This window comes from Mustela erminea, chromosome 1, assembly GCF_009829155.1.
Source record: "Mustela erminea isolate mMusErm1 chromosome 1, mMusErm1.Pri, whole genome shotgun sequence".
Taxonomy (NCBI): Eukaryota; Metazoa; Chordata; class Mammalia; order Carnivora; family Mustelidae; genus Mustela; species Mustela erminea.
The window spans coordinates 211,446,313-211,464,982 of NC_045614.1; the positions used below are offsets into that span (position 1 = coordinate 211,446,313).

Sequence of the window (18,670 nt, forward strand, 5' to 3'; positions counted from 1 at the left end):
CAAAGATAGATACTGACAGCGATATCACCAGGTGTAAAAAGGGACAGGAGAGCAGTCAGGACTTTAGTCCCCATACTAGCCAAGAGGAAAGAGGACTTTGCACCAAAGCTGGTGGGGGAGGGGGTGCTGCTGGTTAAGGCTGTAACAAGGGATATAGCTCTGCTGGCCTGGAAAGCAGAGTGGGAAAACAAAAGAACAGGATGCCAGAAAGGAAAAGGGGGCTGGGAGAAAAGTCAGAAAAATACCTGCTGGGGGTAGATTTCCCTAACGCCAGCAACACCTCCCTCCGTGGTTTCAAAGTCGGGTTCTACACGTCAGAGTCTTTCCTATCAAACAGAACATGTTTGTCTTGTGTCTCACCTGGACATCTGGGCTGTGATTCAGCAGATCCAAGTACGGGGCGAGCGCGTAGGTGTCCGGCTCTGGAGAAAAGCATTTCCTCTGCCCATGCTTCATGTACACAGCTCTGGTGTTGACCGTGCACCACGCCCACAGGAGGGCACTGTAGCTAAAAATGTTCTCAACAGCCTCAGAAAACAGAGGCTGCAGGGAAGAGAAAAAGTCTCTGGAGGAAGAAAAGAAGCCCCGCACACGGGCTCTCTGCTCTTCAGCCTTTGCCTTCAAAGGTTCAGGAAAAAGATTCACCACTTTTGGCTCCAAACATACGGGGCAGGTGTAGGCCTTTGGTAAAATGTCCAGGTAAGGCTTCCAGAGAGACTGGTCCCCAGCATGCTTTTCTGAAACTAAAAACGTGCACAGAGCCAGAAGAGGAGATGGAGGAGGCTGGCACCTTTTAAAAAATACAAGCCAGATTAAAAGAATTACTTTTATTCAAAATATGGAATCAGCTAGAGACACAGGTATGCTAGTGGTCTCTTCTGCTCCCAGAGGGACTGTGGCCAAACTGCCAGCGCACGCCGAGCTTACTCCGTGCACCAGGAGAGGGTTTTGCTTCCTCAAGACTTTCCTCTCCAGAGCGCATCCCACCGTAAATGCCCTAAGCAAGTCACACTGATGAGTGACAAGAGCTGTCTCACTACCCCAAGTTCCAGCTTTGTTTGCAAGAGAATCCTTTTTGCAAGCAACCTCTTTGTTTCTGACTTGGTTCTCCAATTTTAAAGCTTCTGCTCCAAGTTCACTTATTTTGCTTGGATAAAGGTATCAAACTTGGTGGGGGCAAAAACTGGTGGAAAAGAACCTATACCTGCCCCACCCAATACAGTAACCACTGGGTACACGTAGTTATTTCAGTTTTAGTTATTCAAAATTAAGTAAAATTTAAAATTCAATTCCTCGGTCATGTAGGTCACTTTTCAAGTGTTCAACAGGCGTATGTGGCTAACGGCCACCACAGTGGACAACACAGAGTGAAACATTTCTATTGCGAAAGTTCTACTGTGTGACACTAACCTAAACAGAAAACTGAATCACCTCATTATATATTTGCTACAGTTCTAAAGTTTTAATTCCTAAATTTACCCACCCTATTAAAAATTACACACTGCAGTATTTTTATTTGTTATCAATAAAAAGATTTCATGTTGCAGGAATCTTTTAGAAAAGTTTTCATTAAACCTTCAAAGTCCAGATTCCTATACTGTGAAAATAGCCTGCTCAAAATTTCAGAATGACATAGAAAATGTTAATACTAAGAGCATCGCTGCTTTTACTCAGGCCAATAAAGATACATTTGCCCTCATAAAAACGTGCCAAGGAGATTAAAAGTCCAGAACTTAGACTCTGAGAAGAAACAATACAATCTTACAACCCTCATAATTTAGAAACCCCTTCTGCTACGGACCCCATTCAAGCTGTCCTCAGAAAGTTCCGCAGAACAAAGACCCACTATAACAAAAGCCAGAAAATAGTTCTTCTATTCTGGCCTCCTTTCTTCTACACTAAACCAAACTACACTTCCGTAACCTCAACAGCTCTTCGCAGTGGAGGGAGAGTTCGAGCAGACACAGTAAGGGTGAAAATACGAGTATCGTGTGGAGCACAGGCTAGGAGGACTCGGGGCACTCAGAAGGATGGCCATCTATTCTCTCACTTTATATCTTCATTTCCAGTAAGTGATAGATGAGGATTCGAGCCCACATCCCGGGCAGCCTATTAAAACCCTTAAAAATGCAGCTTAAAATGAATTAAGAACACAACTTCGAGAACAGAGTAAACCTTCTGAATCACTTCAAACATGTATGAGGTATACAAAGGGGCTCATCCTAACACACTATGCCTTACTTAGAGGACTTTATCTGCCAATGCTGCAGACTTTACAAGACAAGCACGTGCACCAGACGAGCGTGTGTATGTTCACTTACTTAGCAATGTACGTCCCTAAGTAGCTTCTAATCACTGTGTCCGTGGTGAGCAGGCAACTCTCGGGCAACGAAATAATCATCTGTCCCTCCTTACCAAAAAGAAAGTAAAGTTTAGAACACCTGCACTTTGAGAAGGACCTGTGTCCTGCAGTCCACGATTATCTACTAAGAACCCAGGATAACCCGACCATAGACACCAAAGAGCCCACCAACCGTCTGGCTCCCAAGCCCGAGTCGGCAGATGCAGGCAAGTCTGCTCCAACAGCAGGTACTACAACCCCAACAAGAATGAAGGGTTCATTATATGACTGACATCCACTAGCAGTCAGCCCTTCACCAGAAAGGAATATGGAAACACTCTTGACAGATCCTACCACTACTTCACTTTCTTATACCAGGAAACAGTGTTATAGGAAATAGGCAGAAACCAGAAATAGGCAGTAACTCCATCTGGTGAAATCCATGTGTCCAGTGACTACTCCCAGCAAAGGCCTACTCTCCATACGACTTGTGCCAAAACAGACTAAGAAAAGGGCAGCCCAGCCAGCACAAGGGTCTCATTTTACCACCTGCAAAAGTAGAGTTTTCAGTTCCTCCCACTGAGATAGAAACACAAAGAAAAATTAAGATGTCAAGTCACAGACACCAGGAACAAATAAAGCATTAAGAAGTCTGACGTTAATTAAGATCCCAGCTTCCACTGTAACTGGCATCTAAGTTGGTTAAATAATCTCAGCCAATAATCTTCTGGGTTCCATTTCTGGTTTCCTCATGTGTGAATCAAGATCAAGCTGGACAATCACTACAGTCCCTTCCTGCTCCAAAATCGCACAATTTTCTGATTTTAATAACCCACTTAATAAAATGTTCTATATCCTGACTACAGTAAACCTCTTGATCAACACTTACCAAACTGGATGCTTAAAATCTGTGCATTTCACCAGGCGTAAAATATGTACCAGTTTTCAAAAAGTTTAACCAAAGATCATATTGGAAAGATGTGAAGCAACTGCCAATTATCATTTCATAATCTAAACAAAGACTACCTACGTTTACTGCCATATACATGAGAAGTATATCTCCCCTCCCAAAACAGAACACGATTATGTTTCCTCAAAAAATAAAAATATTGTACAATGTGACTGTACTTAATATTATTGAACCGTACACTCTAAAATGGCTAAGATAGTAAATTTCGTCATGTATGTTTTAAAATTATAAAGTTTTAGGGGCACCTGGCTGGCTCAGTCAGTTAAGTGGCGGCCCTCATGATTCCAGGGTCCCTGCTTAGCAGAGAGCCTGCTTTCCTCTCTCCCCCGGCTTGCCGCTCTGCTTAGTTGTGCTCTCTATACCTCTGTCAAATTAATAAATAAAATCTTAAAAATAAATAAATAAATAAAGGTTTAAATTTAAAAAGTAGCCTAAGAGAAATGCAACATTAAAAAGTACCATTCTTTAGGCTAAATGTGTAAGTGATAGCTGGATTTCAAAGTTAAGGAACTAAAGGGGCGCCTGGGTGGCTCAGTGGGTTAAAGCCTCTGCCTTCGGCTCAGGTCATGGTCCCAGGGTCCTAGGATCGAGCCCCGAATCAGGCTCTCTGCCCAGTAGGGAGCCTGCTTCCCCCTCTCTCTCTGCCTGCCTCTCTGCCTGCTTGTGATCTGCCTGTCAAATAAATAAATAAAATCTTAAAAAAAAAAAAAAGTTAAAAAACTAAAAATAAATTAAGGAATTCTAGCTTCACAGAAAATTTGCATTAGATATCCTTTAAATAGCACAGGAAGAACTAAAATGGACCTTGGAAATCATCTATGTCATTTACCTCCTCATTTTCCAGGTTAGGAAACAAGCCAAGGGGGTCCCGCCCCCGGCTGAAGATAATCCTGGGACAGGCTCTGAGGCTCTGCCCACTGCTTACCCAGGCTTAAGCTTATTCAGGCTTATACTTGACATACTAAACACACCCTCTCAGATGAGAGCCGCTCCCTCCCCTGGCTCTTTAAAATATAGTCTGCTTTAGGGTCACCCGGGTGACTCAGTGGGTTAAAGCCTCTGCCTTCAGCTCAGGTCATGATCTCAGGGTCCTGGGATTGAGCCCCACATCGGGCTCTCTGCTCAGCGGGGAGCCTGCTTCCCGCCCCCCTCTGCCTGCCTCTCTGCCTACTTGTGATCTCTGTCAAATAAATAAATAAATAAAATCTTTAAAAATATATATATAAAGTCTGCTTTACACAGTTTGCTGTGGCAGAGGCAGCTAGTTGCCAATCCAACATGCCTTCTCTCCTGCCGTTAGTGCGATCCTATCGGGAGGTCACTGCGCAAGGGACCTCTCTCACAACCAAGGGGACTGTGTACCCAGTCACTGGCAGATGTGATAGGACTGGAACTTTCTCAAAAGAAGGAAACCTTCCCTTCTTCACCCCCTTGTTCCATCTTGCCGTTCAAGCTCCAGGAGCTACTCCCTGGACCTGAGTGTCAGGGACTTCCTTTAGAATGTAGACAGAGAGCTTGAAGGAGTCTGGGCCTCCCACGGCCATGGGATCACCACACCAGCCCAGGTCTGCCCATCCAGGCTTGTTTACTTGAGAACAAAATTAAGTTCCACTCTGTTACTTTGGGTTTGTCTCCTATGCAGCAAACTTAAAGCTAACGGACAAAATTATATTCAAACCTATCCTTAGGTAAAAAATGGCTGTGTATCTTAAATATTTTTAATTTACTTGATTTGAATTCACAAAAACAAAGTAGCAAAATCTACATTAGATTTCAAGGATTAGAGAAATTCTCACCTGCAGGGATGTTTTGCTCATCAGCCCTCTTCCTGTACCTAAGACACAAAGAAAAAAAAAAAAAGGTAAAAATCCTACAATGTCCAAAAAAACAAAAAACTTATAATATCTTCAAGATCTTAAGGATATCATTTTAAATAAAACATGCAATTGAACAGGGGTGCCTCGGTGGCTCAGTCAGTTAAGCATCTGACTCTTGGTTTCAGCTCAGGTCATGATTTCATGGGATTGAGCCCCGCGTCAGGCTCTGAGCTCAGTGGGGAGTCTGCTTGAAGATCCTCTCCCTCCGCACTCCCCCATCCTGCTCTGGCTCACTCACTCTCTCTCTCTCTCTCTCTTTCGTAAGTAAATAAATCGTTTTTTAAAATGCTACTGAACCTCAAAATTACACCAAGCTGAAGCTGGATCTCTCTCTCATCCTTTGACTCCCAGGGGAAAGAGATCAAGAAGCTGTTCCAGAAAATGTCCTGACCTCCTTTTGGGCTTATAACCCCTGAAGAGCAAAGAGTGAAGACCTAGAGATCATCAACTTTATACAGACCTGCTACCGGGAGTGTTACCCAATAGGACTGGGTGTCCTTCAAGCTGGACCCTCTCCCCTGCGGCCAGCCCGCTGGGCTGGGGGCCTACTCCCAATGCCCACCCAACCTGAAAAGCTAAACCCTCAAACCACTTTTACCCACTACCAAACCCAGCTTTCCCAATGATGATCTTGAGGCCTCTTTGACTGGCTGACCAGTAAATCCACCCAGCTTCCGCAAAGCTGAGTGGACTACACCCTCCCCTCCCTGACCATGAAAACCACTAGACTCTCCTTGACTGGGTGAGCTCAACAGGGGAGATCCAAGACCACCTCCTCCCTGTGAGCCAAGGCCTCGGCCAGAGCAGTCACAGCACATAACTTCACCAGCTACACTGTCAACACCACTACGGCCCAGAAATTTACCCTTCTAAGCCCAAGGCTCCTTTCCTGTAACAGTCAGCAGCTCTTCCGGCAGGCCTAGGTACACTATGACCTATAATTATCATACGGGGTACAGAATATCCACTTTTTCAAATTCATAGTCCTTGATCTTTTTCTTTCTCTCTCAACTAGGAAGGAATATAATTCAGCAAAGGTCAAGCCCTGCAGGTCTACTGAGAGCTCCCAGTTCATGGAGGGAACTCCTGCCTTGATCCTGGCTCAGATGTCTGGCAAGTCTGATTTGATGAGTCCCAACTCATCTACCCACCCAGACGCACACTATCTACTCAGACACCTGGTTTTGGTTTCAAAAACTTATTTAATTTCTTCTATGTGTGCCATAGCAGAGTTAATCATTCCTGTGGGCCAGAACCCTTCCTGGAATGAGTTACTAATGGGAGCATTTTATTTCTATGGGGTCATTCTTTAAAAGACTCATGTGCTAAATTAAGTGGAAATTTCTCTTCAAATACATATATGAACAGAATGTGGCATAGGGAATAAATCTGGAAGATACTTCACCTGTATTTCTACAATACAGCATCCAGTATCAGAAAACAAATCACAGTAACCTGCACTTACCAAGGCAAGGTAGGAAGTGGCCATTAGGATCCTATAAAAGGAATACTTATTATAGACTTTCCTGTACCTGAAAATTTCTACTATCATAAGTACACCTCAGAGACCCAGATTTGGCCAGTTCTTTTGGTGGCAAAAACAAATACTGGGGTCCATTCCCAAAGCATAAATCCTGCTTGCAACTTAGAAATCCTGCCTTGGCCCTCCACAAACTAAGATTAATTCCCCAGAATTTTGTACATTTTGAGAGACTCCCATAAACGTTCCCTCTTAACAGATTAAAGCTAAAGGTATATAAAGCATTTTGGGAAGATATGTTGAAATCCCAACCCACAATGTGATGACATTAGGAGGTAGGGACGTTTGATAAATGTTTAGGTCATAAAGACAGAGCCTCATGAATGGGATTTAGTGCCTACTACAGCAGTAAGAGACCAGAAAGCTTGTCCAGCTCCCAGCTCTGTGTCACGTGAGGACCCAACATGCAGATGGTAATTTGCAAATCTGTAATCAGTCCTCACTAGACCCTGAACTTGCCCATAACTTGATCTTAGCCTTCCCAGCCCCCAACTGTGAGGAAGGAATTGGTCATCACCCAGTCTATGGTAATTTGTTATAGCAGCCAAAACTGAGTAAGACAGAAGGTTCTCTGACCCCAGAACTGGAACTAGTGGGCTAGGATCATTACCAAACCGTTGTACTTTAGCTGCTCTGTGACCATGAATCTGGAGGTGGACCCGGAAAGAGTTGCACCATTAAAAATGGTTAAGTCTTCATTGCTCCAAATTATAGATAGATTATTTCTTTTTAGGCATTCCACTTAGACATATGCCAGTCCCTGCTTGATAATTTTAATCCTATCCGTCTTAAGTCAAAGTGACTCCTGAGGCATAGATCAGCCAAAGGCGTAAGTCCACTCCTGACACTCTTTTCTCTAGACCACCTTGTGAAGAACACCATCCAGTAAAATCTAACAGTGTGGCTTTTCCTGATTTTGTGCTTCTTGACACATAAAAACAGAACGTTAAACATTCTGTTAGAGGCTGACAAAAATAGTTTACCATTTTAAATAGGAGCAGCCCTAACAAGTAATGGCTCGAAGCAAGCGTTTTAGGCCAAAGTCGTCATAATGCATACGGAATAACTTTAGACACATCACCTCATTCAACCACGGGGCCACACGTGATAAATCGTTTATCCTGACAATGTATAAGGAAGTTAACCTGCTCAAAGCTAAATTACCTAATGGGTATTTAATCATATCAGTCTTGAAAAGGAGCAGAGAGGCATACGATTTAATCTTCTGTAAAAGATCCGCACCTGCCCTGTGCTGTAAAACTTCAAGGCCCTGACTGCACAACTGTCTCTCCGCTACAGCAGACCGGGAATCCCTTTGAAGGCCCTCCCCATGGTAACATCCTCAAGCCCACATATGGACATAACTGGGTGGTGCTGAATGCAGGCACACACCCAGAGAATGTTCCAGAAGAAAATGCTAACCTACACTCCAATGATAAGCTCCTCAATTCCAGAAAATTATGTTAATCTACCTCTGCTTAGTTGACTGTTGAACTAGGGCCACACAAAAGGCTCCTCTTCTAACACCTGGGGAGCACACCCACAAACCGGCAGAGGGAGCAGTATCTGCTCAGGCCTCCCTAAGGACATCTGTCCTCCAGCCACACCAGCAGAGAAAAGCACCTCCCTCCCTTGGAAAACAATTGTGACTCACCTGAGCTATGGGATAATCCCATCAGCCTGCAAGGCTTGAAAATCCCAAGAAATCACTATGAGTATGATGATAAGAGTGTCACATTACAGAAGTGTCTTCCCTATGAAGACCCAGTGAAGACATTTCCCTCAGGTCTAAGTTCCAGAAGTTCCCAATTCTGTTGAGTAAACAACTTAGTTTTGTTCACAGAATACAAAGACTCAGGTAACTGATCAAAAAAATGGACTCGCTATTGGAAAGATAAGTTATAATTTGTGGCTGATCTCTGACAAGTATGCAGGATCTTAGAATCACGGCTTTTCTGTATTATTCTTATCCCTGCCTTCCTCTTATTTTTCTATTCTCATTTCCCTTTTTTAAATTTTTAATATTATTTTACCATTTTGGAATTTCTCCCCAAAAGCCATTCAGTTTATTTTTTGAACAAAGTAAGGTATAAATAAATATTATAGCTACAAAGGAGGAAGTCTGACACACAACAGGAGATGTGCTCCCAGAGAGAATACCGCCCATCTTCAAGAACTACCCCTGCTTTCCCATCACCTGAGCCCACATGTCTCTCACGTGAGCAAAGTCCTGAGAACTGATGCCAGACCTTACCTGGAAAACAAGCAGGTATTAAGTTTGTATCTTCAAACTTCCTGTCTTTCAGCCACTTCTTAAACTCTATGAATTCAGGCTTGCAGCTCTCATTCACTAATCAAGAGAAGAAAGAAAAAAATGGTGATTAAAATCACTACATAATCAGAGCACCATTTATAAAAAGTACTGTCTCAGGGGCACATGGGTGGCTCAGTCAGTTAAGCATCTGACTGTTGATTTCAGCTCAGGTCAGGATCTCAAGGTCGTGAGATCAAGACCCACATCATGCTCCATGCTCGGCATGAAGCCTGCTGAAGATTCTCTCCCCACTCCCTCTGCTCCTCCCTATACCCCACTTATGCTACTTCAAAAAAGTAAATAATGAATAAATAAAAAGTAACTGTCTCAAACAGATGGTCATATCTTAAAAGAGAATAAGTAACACCTAAATAATATAAACTAAAAGTGAAAAACCATGCAATCATCTCAAAGAAGCAGAAAAAGCATCTGATAAAATCTAATATTCATTTCTGATCAATAATGCCAACAAGCAAGGAAAGAAAAGAATTTCCTCAACCTGATAACGACCATCTAACAAAAAATCTACAGCTGACATAATGATGAAAAATTGAGTGCATTCCCCCTAAGATCAGAAACAAGCCAAGGAACAAGACGCTTCCAGTCACAATTGTACTAGTGGTTCTAGCCAGTACAAATGAAAGAAAAATAAATAAAAGGCATCAATTACGGATTGAATTTTGTATCCTCAAAATTCTATGCTGAAGTCCTAATCACCAGTACTTCAAAATATGACTTTAGAGATATAGTGTCTTTATAAGAGAAATCAAGTTAAAATGTAGTCATTAGGGTGGCCCCTATTCCAATATGACTAGTGTCATTATAAAAAGGAAAAATTTGGACACAGGCATGCAAAGAGGGAAGATGATAGAAAAACCCGGGGAAGAAACCCGGGGAAGACATTGTCTACAAGCCAAGGAGAGAAGCCTGGAACAGAAGCTTCCCTCACAGCCCTGCAAAGAAACCAATCCTGCTGACACCTTAATTTTGGACTTCTAGCCTTCAGAACTGTGAGATAGGGAAATATACAGTTATAAAGGCTAATATGAAAAAAGAAGACCCAATTAAAAAAACAGGCAAAGAAAAAAAATTAAATTAAATTAAAAATAAAAATAATAAAAAACAGGCAAAGGACTTGAAGAAACACTTCTCCAATGATGGTATACAAATGGTGAATAAGTATATTAAAAAAGTTCAACATCATTAATCACTTGGGAAACGCAAATCAAACCTACAATGTGTGTCACCCCATATCCATTAGGATGGCTACCACCACAAAAAAACAGAAAAAGTGCCAGCAAAGATGTGGAAAACCTGGAACTCTTGAGCACTGCTGGTGAGAATGTAAAATGGTCTAACTGCTATGGTGACTGCTCAAAAAATTAATAGAAGTGACCCAGCACCCAATTCTGGATATAGATCCAAAATAGAAAGCAGGATCTCGAAGAGATATCTGCCCATGTTCATAGCAGCATTATTCAAAAATAGCCAAGAGGTGGGAAAAAACAACAAATATCTATCAACAGATAGATGGATAAAGAAAATGTGGCATATATACAATGGAATATTATTCAGCCTTAAAAAGGAAGGAAATTCTGACACATGCTACAACATAGATGAATCTTGAGGGCACTACATTACATGAAATCAGCCGGTCACAAAAAGACAAATACTGTATGATTCCACATACATAAGCTATCTAGAAGAAGTTCACTGCAACAAAAGGTAGAATGGTAGCTGCTAGGGGCCAGGGCAAAGAAGGGAATGAGGAGTTACTATTATATGGATATACAATCCCAGTTCTGCAAGATGAGAAGAGTTCTGGAGAAAGCTAGACAACGATGTGAATGTACTTTACACTACTGGACTACACTTTAAAATAATTAAAACAGTAAATTTTACAGTATGGGTATTTTACCAACTTAAAATAAAAAATTTTTTAAAAGATCTCAAGTCAGGGCGGGCGCCTGGGTGGCTCGGTGGGTTAAAGCCCCTGCCTTCGGCTTAGGTCATGATCCCAGAGTCCTGGGATCAAGCCCCGCATCGGGCTCTCTGCTTGGCAGGAAGCCTGCTTCCTCCTCTCTCTGCCTGCCTCCCTGCCTACTTGTGATCTCCGTCTGTCAAATAAATAAATAAAATCTTTTTTAAAAAATTTAAAAAATAAAAGATCTCAAGTCAATAACCTTAATAAATGGAGAAACAGACCTTCTTTATGGGTTGGCAAATTCTCTTCAAAGGGAAAAATAAGTTCAATATGATCCAAATAAATTTAAAGCAGGCTTTTTTGTTAAAAAATGACAAAATGATTCTAAAATCCATATGGAAATGCAAAGGGCCTATAGTAGTCAAAACCACCTTGAAATACTGATTTCAAAACTTATTATAAAGCTATAGTAAATAAGATTATGTGACACTGTCATCAAGACTAACAAAGGTGGGCACTTGGCTGTCAGTTGGTTAAGCGACTCCCTTTGGCTCAGGTCATGATCCTGGAGTCCCAGGATAGAGTCTTGCATCAGGCTCCCTGCTCAGCAGCGAGTCTGCTTCTCCCTTTGACCCTCCCCCATCTCATGCACGCGCTCTCTCTCTCTCTTTCTCTCTCTCAAATAAATTTTTTAAATCTTTAAAAAAAAAAAAAAAAAGACTAACAAAGAAATCAATGAAATGGAACAGCAAGTCCAAAAACAGACACAGATATATACGAATAGTTGATTTTTTACAAAAGTGCAGAAGTAATTCAATGGAAAAGGGTTAGTTTTTTCAATAAATGCTGAAACAATTGGACTTACCTAAGGAAAAAAAATAATGATAATAATAATAATGAACTATTCCTATCTTGCACAATATATAATATTAATTCAAAATTAATCACAGACTTAAATATAAAGCCTTAAACTATCAAACTGCTAGAAGAAAAAATAGTAGAAAGTCTTTGCTACCTTGGGTTATACAAATTTCTCAGGTACAACACAAAAGGAAGATCCTAAAACAAATTGATAAACAAGATTTTACCAAAATTTCGAATTTCTGTTCCTCAAAAGAAAGACACTGTTAAGGGTATTAAAAAAAGCCAAAGAATGATTAAAAATACTTGCAAAACACCTATCTGATAAAATACGTGTATCCACAATATCTAAAGAACTTTTAATAGTCAAGAAAAACAAAGGAGTCAAGAAAAATAAAACAAGAGGGGCATTTAGGTGGCTCAGTCCTTAAGCATCTGCCTTCCACTCAGGTCATGATCCCAGAGTCCTGGGATGGAGCCCTACATCGGTCTCCCTGCTCAGCGGGAAGCCTGCTTGTCACTTTCGCACTCCCCCTGCTATGTTCCCTCTCTCGCTGTGTCCCTCTGCCAAAAAAATTTTTAAAATCTTAAAAAAAAGAAAGAACAGACATTTTTCCAAAGAAGGCACACAGATGGCCAACAGACACATGAAAAGATCCTCAACATCAGTCATCATCAAGGAAATGCAAATCAAAACCACCATGAGCTATTATCACACCTGTGAGAATGGCTAATATCAAAAACACAAGAAACAAGTGTTGGAGAGGATGTGGAGAAAAAGAAACGCCTGCACACTGTTGGCAGGAATGCACACTGGTACAGCCACTGCGGAAAACAGTTACGGAGCTTCCTCAAAACATTAAAAATAGAATTATCACATCATCCAGTAATTCCACTACTGGGTATTTATCCCAAGAATACAAAAACACAGGGCGCCTGGCTGAATCACTCTTTGGGTGTCTGCCTTCAGCTCAAATCATGATCCCAGGGTCTTGGGATTGAGCCCTGCATTGGGCTCCCTGCTTGGCGGGGAGCCTGCTTCTCCATCTCCCATTCCCCCTGCCTGTGTTCCCACTCTCACTGTCTCTGTCAAATAAATAAATGAAATCTTTCAAAAAAATGAAAAATAAAGATAAGTACACCCCTGTGTTTACTGCAGCATCATTTACAATAGCCAAGATATGAATGCTCCCCAAGTGTTCATCGAGAGATGAATGGAAGACTACTCAGCCAAAAAAAGAATGAAATCCTGCCATTTACAACAATAGGGATGGATCCAGAGGGCATAATACTAAGTGAAGTAAGTCAGTAAGAGAAAGACAAACACCCTATGATTTCACTCCTATGTGGAATTTAAGAAACAAACAAACAAAGTAAAAAAATAGAACACAAACCCTCAGGGGTGCCTGGGTGGCTCAGTGGGTTAAAGCCTCCTCCCTCTCTCTGCCTGCCTCTCTGCCTTCTTGTCATCTCTGTCTGTCCAATAAATAAATAAAATCTTTAAAAAAAAAAAAAAGACCTCAAATTCAGAGAGCAAACCATGGTTGCCAGAGATGAACTGGGTGAGGGGATGGGTCAAAGAGGGTACGGGGAAGACCAGTACGCTTATCCTGCTGAGCACTGAGTAAGGTACAGAACTGTTCAATCGCTATATTGTACACTTGAAACTAGTATAATACTGTACATTAATTATACTGGAATTTTAAAAATTAAATGTCAAAAAATAAATAAATAAGTAAAAATTAGCATTTCAGCTCAAAAAATAAAAGAATGAAGGTGCAAAAAATATATAGAAGAGAATTCATACTAAGATAGTACAGTAAAAAACCAATGCGCAAAAATCAATAGCCACGACAAGTACAAACAAGAGCCAGTAAGAAGATGTAATGGAAAGTAATGCCTTACTTACCATAACCACAAAACAAAATTTTAAAAAGGAAAAAAATAAAAAATAAATAAAAAGAAAAAGGAAAAGGAAAAAAAAAGGAAGAAAAAGAAAACCAGCTAATAAAAAAACATGGGCAAAAGATGGAACTCTCATGAACTGTTGAAAGAAAAGTGAAGTTATACAACCACTCTGAAAAACAGTTGGGTAGTTTCTTTAAAAGATACACCTACACCCACCATACGATCCAGTCTTTCTAGTCCTAGGGATTTACCGAAGAGAAAAGAAGTCATGCATCCATGCAAAGACTTGTATGCAAATATTCGTAACAGCTAAAAATAAAAACAAGCCAAATGTCCATCAACAGAATAAACAACTCATGGAATATATTCAGCAATTAAAAAACAAGGAGCTGGGACGCCTGGGTGGCTCAGTTGGTTGAGCGGCTGCTTTCGGCTCAGGTCATGATCCCAGCATCCTGGGATCGAGTCCCGAATCGGGCTCCTTGCTCGGCCGGGAGCCTGCTTCTCCCTCTGCCTCTGCTGCCCCTCTGCCTGCCTGTGCGCTCGCGCTCGCTCTCTCTCTCTCTCTCTGACAAATAAATAAATAAATAAAATCTTTAAAAAAAACAAGGAGCTATTGATACACATAATTATCTCAAAGTAACTATGCTAAGTAAAAGAAGCCAAATACTGTGTTATTAAATCATTTGATATACTATATGATCATATAAACTACTGATCATATAAACTATAAAATGAAAATAAATTGACAGTGAGAGAAAGCAGATCAGTTGTGGCCTGGATGGGTGGGGTAAAGGCTAAAGAGGGACAAAAGGAAAGAATTACCAGGGGAAACAAGGAAACTTCTTGAGATGGATGGATATGTTCATTATCTTGATTGTGGTGATAGTTTCCTATGTGAACATACATGTCAAAATCTATCAAATTATACATCTTAATATTGACATTCATTGTATGTCAAATTATACCTCAATAAAACATTTTTAAAAACAAGATTTAAGGGGTGCCTGGGTGGCTCAGTGGATTAAGCCGCTGCCTTCGGCTCACATCATGATCTCCGGGTCCCGAGATCAAGCCCCGCATCAGGCTCTCTGCTCAACAGGGAGCCTGCTTCCTTCTCTCTCTCTGCCTGATTCTCTGCCTACTTGTGACCTCTCTTTCTCTGTCAAATAAACAAATAAAATCTTAAAAAAAAAAAAAAAAGATTTTAAAAAATCCAAGATAAAAGCTTTCCAAAATACCCTACCATAAACTAGAGAGCAGATCTTACAGTAACAGCATTTAATCAGTGAGTGTGCAATTAGCAACTACGATAGACACAGCACTATGTTAACCACAGCAGGGAATGTTCAACATGTTCTTCAAATACAAAAGCTGACAACTTAGTTGGGAAATAAGACTTCGATAGGAAACAACTAAAAAACCATAGGTCCTTAAGCATCATAACAAAGGGTAATGTCCGTGAAAACTGAAAATGACATTACCAAAAATGTAAGATCTCACCTCAGTCTTAAAAGTTGGAGAAAAACTGAGTAAGCAGGGAGAAGGAAAACAGGTGCTCTAGACTAAAGGATTCTGAGAAACGGCTCGGCAGAGGTCGACATGTGTGCGTCGGGCCCCGGGAGAGGTATGGAGAGAACATACTTCTGGTACAGGAGGGGCAGGAGGGAGCCCACAGAGACCACGCAAAAAGGAATGAATATCCCTGGAGGCTTTAACCCAAAAAAGGCACCATATGAGTAGTTCCTTAGAAAGTGAGATTCAAGCAATAAATGGATACAAGCAAGGAAGAAAAACAAGGGTGTACGTAAAACAGCAAAGAGCCACCTCAATTCATCTTCCAGTAGTGAAAGAGAGAGGGAGAAGTTAACCTAAGAAAAACTAGATGATATTTAGTAGGATCTTGGTCACAGAAAGCAAAGAAGGAAATAGTAAAAAGACTCCTTCAGATGGTGCTGACAGGCTTGGGGTCAACTAGGAGTTTTACTAATTTTTCTGATAGGCCTGGAGTTAGGAGGATTTTTATTAATTTTTATTAAAAATAACTGCATTTATATAGTACTTTCCAGCTTGCCCAGCACTTCCACATGCAATGTCTTGTTCACACTCCGTTACACTGAATCTGAAATGATGAATTTATACCCAAACACTGATATTCTACAGACAGCTGGAGGTCAGAAGAAAGGTCAGGACTAGAAATAGAAACCTGGGAGTCATCCCTAGAGAAGACACAGTTGAAAGCAATGAGAAACATATTCACAGTCCCACTAGGGACTGTACATAATTAAAAATACATAATAGCACTATTAAAAAGAGTATTCTCTAAGAAATATTCTCTTTGAACATTGCCCATGTGCCTTTGAGAAAAGCTATGTGTATTTGTCAACACCACTCAACCTTCTTTGCACCACTGGCACCAAAAGATCAAAACTGTACCTCCTCTTGATACGGAACTTCTGAAGAGTTTCTGTCTTCTGATCCGGCTTGTTCTTCCTCTTCCCCTCTTCATCCTAAAATTGCAATTTCTGTTCAGTTGTCCAATCTAAAGCAAAAGCATCTTCTTTGCCTTCCTTTCCAATTGTATGACAAACACTCTTCTTTGTACCTACAAGGATTTAAATACACAAACTTACATTATTTGGTAAACCATTTCTCTAAAAAGTGTTTTAGTACAAAAACATTCATACTGTCAGCTAAATCATGATTCTTTGTGCAGTAAGGGAATGCCTATTATATCAGTCCTTCCAAAATGGTTTTATCTTGAGGTCCTACTAAATGCTGATTAATCACAGTAATCCTGGAAACTGATTTCACAACTGCATGCTTTGGTGACTTACACACCTCCATTCTAACCAGTATCTACTGAGCACCAACCCAACACACTTTTTAAAAAGAACAGTAGCCATGAAGCCCTCATCAGCCAGTAAGTCTTGGGGGGGGGGGGGGGGGAATCTTCTTTAAAAAAAAAAATTCCTCTATTAATATGAAGGAAATAATGATTTGTTCTTAGAATCAGGACACTGAAATCAATGTAAGTAAAGGGGGGTTGCAACAGATTGGGGAGGGAATGGGGGCCATGAAAAGCAGACAGAACAAAGGAATGATCATAAAATCTAAAATTACTATTGTAGTTTTTACATGCTACGTCTTTGGAAGCATAAAAAATTAAATACATTAACCACACCAGAATGATAGTGGCGTGGAGTATGACGCAACCATTAATAGGAAAAAGGGATGTGCTCAAGTGTCCGAATATTCAAGATACAGTAAATGGAAAATAAAGCTGCAGAACATTTAAAGATCCCTTTCGGGTTTGCTTTTGACACATTCAGTCTGTTCATAAAACAAGAGAAGTTAAGGAAGGATATTCAAAAGCTAGCCTGAGGAGGCAGCTTCTACTATTACTTTTGTATCCTCCCATTCTGTGACTTACCCATATATGAGCACATAAATCACACAACACGAATATTACTTGTGTGCGTATATGTGCATTTTAACCACACAACTGGTTCCAAAGTCTACTACTAATGAATACCGGACAGAAATGAGTAACGGGCCCCATTAACATCCCACGGCGGCAGTGGAAGGCTCCCTGATCTACCCAAGGGCTCCAGCTGGGTCCCGGAGCTAACACGGGCTCGTCCCCTCCGGTGTCCAGAGCCTCGCCAGGACGGGGACGCCCGGTGACAGCACGGCTAACCCCCCGGCCTCGCTCCCACCAGCCTTGGACGCGCACTTGAGGCTGAGCCTCCGGCCCTGGAGGGACCAACTCCCGGCCGCAGGCTCCTGAGCATCGCCCAGCGCGTCTCAACCGCGGCTTCTGGGACGGCATCCGCTGAAGGACGTGCAGAAGACCGGGGCTGGGCGGGAGGAGGCGGGGATTACTGCAGGGCGCAGCTGAACGCCAGGCCCGGTGGGCGTCTGCGAGCTGAGCTGCTCTTTTCACAACAAACAATGAAAACAGAAGGAAAGCGCCAGCACCACCCGCGTCGCCCAGCTTCCGTCACCCCGCAAGTCCTTCCGGCTCACCTCGCGGAGAGGCGGCGGGCCCAGCGCGTGCAGAAACCCAAAGAGGACCCCAGATGAACTCGAGTTAAAAAGCGGGCGCAAGCACAGGTGGTAGACGCCAAGCGCAGGAACGCCCGCCTGCAGCCTTCACCAACCCAAGTCCTCAGTTTCCACCCGGAAGTCACGCCACGCTGTGGCACCACCCCCGGGCGTGCGTCTGCGCCTGCGTCTGCGTCTGCGCCTGCGCCTGCGCCTGCGGCTAGTTTCCCGGAAGCGCTGCGGCCGCCCCTCCCAGCTGGAGTCTGGAGTAAATAAACCCCAGGGCACACCGGCAGGGCACACCAGCGGGGAGAGTGCGCTCTGCAACGTCCGCCTGCGCAGTCTTTTTTTTTTTTTTTTTTTAAAGGATTTTATTTATTTATTTGACAGAGAGAGGTCACAGTAGACAGAGAGGCAGGCAGAGAGAGAGAGGGAAGCAAGCTCCCCGCCGAGCAGGGAGCCCGATGCGGGACTCGATCCCCGGACCCCGAGATCACGACCTGAGCCGAAGGCAGCGGCTTAACCCACTGAGCCACCCAGGTGCCCCTGCGCAGTCTTATTTTTAGAAGAGGAGAGGGTCCTCCTGGGCGTGCAGCCTCACAAGGCCGGGCCGGTAAAGCAATCGGCTTCCCTCTTTCTCCCTCCGTACTTCGACCTCCGCCTCGCGCTGGGGCTCAACGTCGGGCCCTCCCCGGCCGCCTTTGCCTCCGCCCCGCCCCGCCCCGCCCCGCCCCGCCCCATCCTCGGTCGGCCGGGGCCTGGCGTCGCCCCACGTGAGTTAGAGCCTTTTTACCCCAGTCCCAGCCTTAAAGAGTTCCTGGGTATGGAGCTCAGTTTCTGCCCACCGCCTCCGCACTGTGCTTAATGACTTGCTTCCCAGGAGTACAG

The 18,670-nt window shown here is 42.6% G+C and overlaps 1 protein-coding gene across 7 annotated transcripts in view; it reads right to left on the minus strand.

Annotated features, from left to right (window-relative positions):
* Positions 1–18,030, minus strand: part of SETD4 (SET domain containing 4) — an 82,800-nt gene extending 64,770 nt beyond the window's left edge. For 5 of the 7 annotated variants that reach the window (XR_004288481.1, XR_004288479.1, XM_032354548.1 and 2 more), the window contains exons 1-6: positions 17,765–18,023; positions 16,172–16,340; positions 8,983–9,078; positions 5,108–5,145; positions 2,322–2,410; positions 361–790 (exon numbers count right to left, since the gene is read on the minus strand). Coding sequence is in view for 5 of the 7 variants with exons in the window: in XM_032354548.1 (XP_032210439.1) it covers positions 361–790; positions 2,322–2,410; positions 5,108–5,145; positions 8,983–9,078; positions 16,172–16,244 (726 nt within the window). In the remaining 2 variants the exon portion in view is untranslated. Of the gene's footprint in view, positions 1–360; positions 791–2,321; positions 2,411–5,107; positions 5,146–8,982; positions 9,079–16,171; positions 16,341–17,764 lie in introns of all 7 variants that reach the window. The other 2 variants (XM_032354524.1, XM_032354553.1) reach the window with 2 other exon arrangements.
* Between the last annotated feature and the right edge of the window lie 640 nt (positions 18,031–18,670).